The sequence below is a fragment of the Triticum urartu genome, chromosome 5A, assembly GCF_056163025.1.
Source record: "Triticum urartu cultivar PI428250 chromosome 5A, HENAU_Tu73, whole genome shotgun sequence".
NCBI classification, from domain to species: Eukaryota; Viridiplantae; Streptophyta; class Magnoliopsida; order Poales; family Poaceae; genus Triticum; species Triticum urartu.
This window is the reverse complement of record NC_141877.1, coordinates 627,431,198-627,433,548: the sequence shown is the minus strand read 5'-3', so window position 1 is coordinate 627,433,548 and position 2,351 is coordinate 627,431,198. Positions and strand designations below refer to the sequence as shown.

General features: G+C 57.2%; 1 protein-coding gene across 1 annotated transcript; it reads left to right on the top strand.

Moving 5' to 3' along the window:
- The first annotated feature begins 1,564 nt into the window (after positions 1-1,564).
- LOC147973534 (uncharacterized) lies at positions 1,565-2,128 on the top strand. The gene has a single exon (XM_087524708.1). The coding sequence runs from the start codon at positions 1,565-1,567 to the stop codon at positions 2,126-2,128; it is 564 nt and encodes a 187-aa protein (XP_087380834.1).
- The last annotated feature ends 223 nt before the right edge of the window (positions 2,129-2,351 follow it).

Here is a 2,351-nt window from a genome sequence, read left to right as displayed (position 1 = left end):
ACCTCCGTGCGCGCAGCGACGCACCATCCTCTCGCCGTGCCCGAGCCGCAGTTGCTCGCTCGACGTCGAAGCCGTGTGCCACCACCACATCCGGTCCCGTCGTGTGTCGTCGTCGCTTACTGCTGTTGCCGAAGCCCGCAGCTCCGTGCGCTGCCATGCCACGTCTCCGAGCCACGCGCCATTGCGCGTCCATGGCCGTCGCGTCTCCAAGCCACGCGCCACTGCGCGTCCACAGCCGTCGCGCCGAGCTGCCGTGGCCTCTGTGCCACAACGCAGGTCCTCCACGACCTCCTCGTCTCCGCGACTGCCGCTGCTCGACTCGCTATGCACCGCAGCCGATGCCTTCATGTCTGCCGCGCTCGCCGTGTGCGCCGCGGACGCCGCCGCACGCCATGGCGCCCCTCGAACCTTGTGGCTCTGAATACCAATTGTTGTTGCCGCTCTCTTTCTCCAACTCGCACAAACGAAGGTGGAAGATGGAGCACACAATTTTTCCGACGCACAAACGCCTCCGCCGCATGAACGGCGCCTCGGCCGCATAAACAGCCTCACTTTACTAGGCACATACACGGGAACGGCAACACACCTCAGACTAACCAGAGGAGCTCTCTCAGAGCCGACCAGGCGCATACCACGGTCCGGCGGAGACTACCTCATCTCTGGCTCCTAGACTTGGCTCATACCGGCGCTACTTCAAGCAGTACATGAGGGGCTTTTTATACCCGATACACACACGCACACATGAGCAGACCACGGCCACACACCGGCCATTAACACACGCACGAATTGATCACCCGGCCACTAACCCCACTCCACAAAGCTAGCTAACAACCTGCATGCATCTAACAAACTCACGCGCGCACACGAGTCGGTCAAGGCACACATACCTAGCTTATCCACACAACCATATGCATGCATTGTCAAGTAATGATTATCCTAACAGGACTGGCTCCGGCGCCCTAGCTGGCATGTGCACCGCCTCTTCTTCCTCCTCCTTAGGCTCTCCACTGATGACCGCCGGCGGCGCGATAGCCGTCCCCCAGTACACTGCGGCACGTCGGTCATTAGGAGCCCAGTAGGTCTTGTACTTGCACCACTTCTTCCTCTGTTTAGGGTCGTCGGAGACGGTCTGATTCATGGCCCAGCGAATGATGTCAACTACCATCGTGCCCTTCGCTGGGTCAGGAATCAGCGTCTTCAGCTCTTCTTTAGTCGCCTTCATGAGCACGGCATTAGATTCGTTCTGCATGTCTGACATGGAGCCGAAGTTCGAGCACACCTCCATGGTGTTCTCGAGCTTGGTCTGGTCACCAGCCGTCCACCCGAGGAAGAAGGCCCTCCAGCCAATACCCCAAGGGAAGGGGTTGGCGTTGGAGCTGGAGCTAGAGCTCATGGTGATGGGGAGGAGGAAGGTTGACAGTGAGAGAAGAGAGGGGGTGGGTAAATAGTGGTGGGTAGGGTGAGTAAATATAGGGGGGATGGAGAGGAGGAGAAGAGTGATAGTCATGCCGGTTTAACTACAAGCTCTTGAATTAGCCATGAACTCTGTGCAATGTCTGACTCCATGACTTGTGTGCAGATCGAGGATAACAATGAGATGGGCACGGAGGTGCTCCCGGCCGTTGACAGCAAGGGCAAGCAGCCCCTTCACCCAATGCCCGACGAGGTTGAGCTGTCGCCCACCACCGAGGAAGACCCGAAGACGCCTGAGGGTGGCAACGACGAGGGCATGGAGGAGCCCCCCAGCAACAAGCGCCGCAACTACGGCCACTACCATCAGAAGGATGGCCCAACTCACTTCTGCAAGGTCATCCTTGTACCGAAGATTGAGTGCATCACCATGCCCCTGGACTTCACCAAGCACTTCGTCGCGGTGCCGACGGAGTTCAAGCTCAGGAACAACATCGGCTGCTCCTGGAAGGTGACGGTCAAGCTGATGAATGGCAGGGTTTACCTGGATCAGAGTTGGGCCACCTCCGCAGCCGTTCATCGGATCAAGATCAGCTACATGGTGACGTTCAAACTCCTCACTCCCGACACCCTCAAGGTCATCATCTTCGACGACGATGGCATTGAGGTCGTCAACAAGTGCGGGAAGCACGACGAAGTCTTCGCCGCCAAGGAGTAGGGCCGGGCCACCTCTTTCGAGCGTACTATCGAGTCTGCTTTGAACATGTTTATGGTTTATGCGTTGAACTGTTATATCTGTGGTACTGCTTATATCTGAATTATGCTAGTTGATGCTCTGTTTATACTCTGTTGTGCTTATGATGTGTGTTGCCGAAGTGTGGTGGTAACCTCACCAACTAGCCAAAGAGGTTACCACACATCAGGCCCGGCATACAACCAAA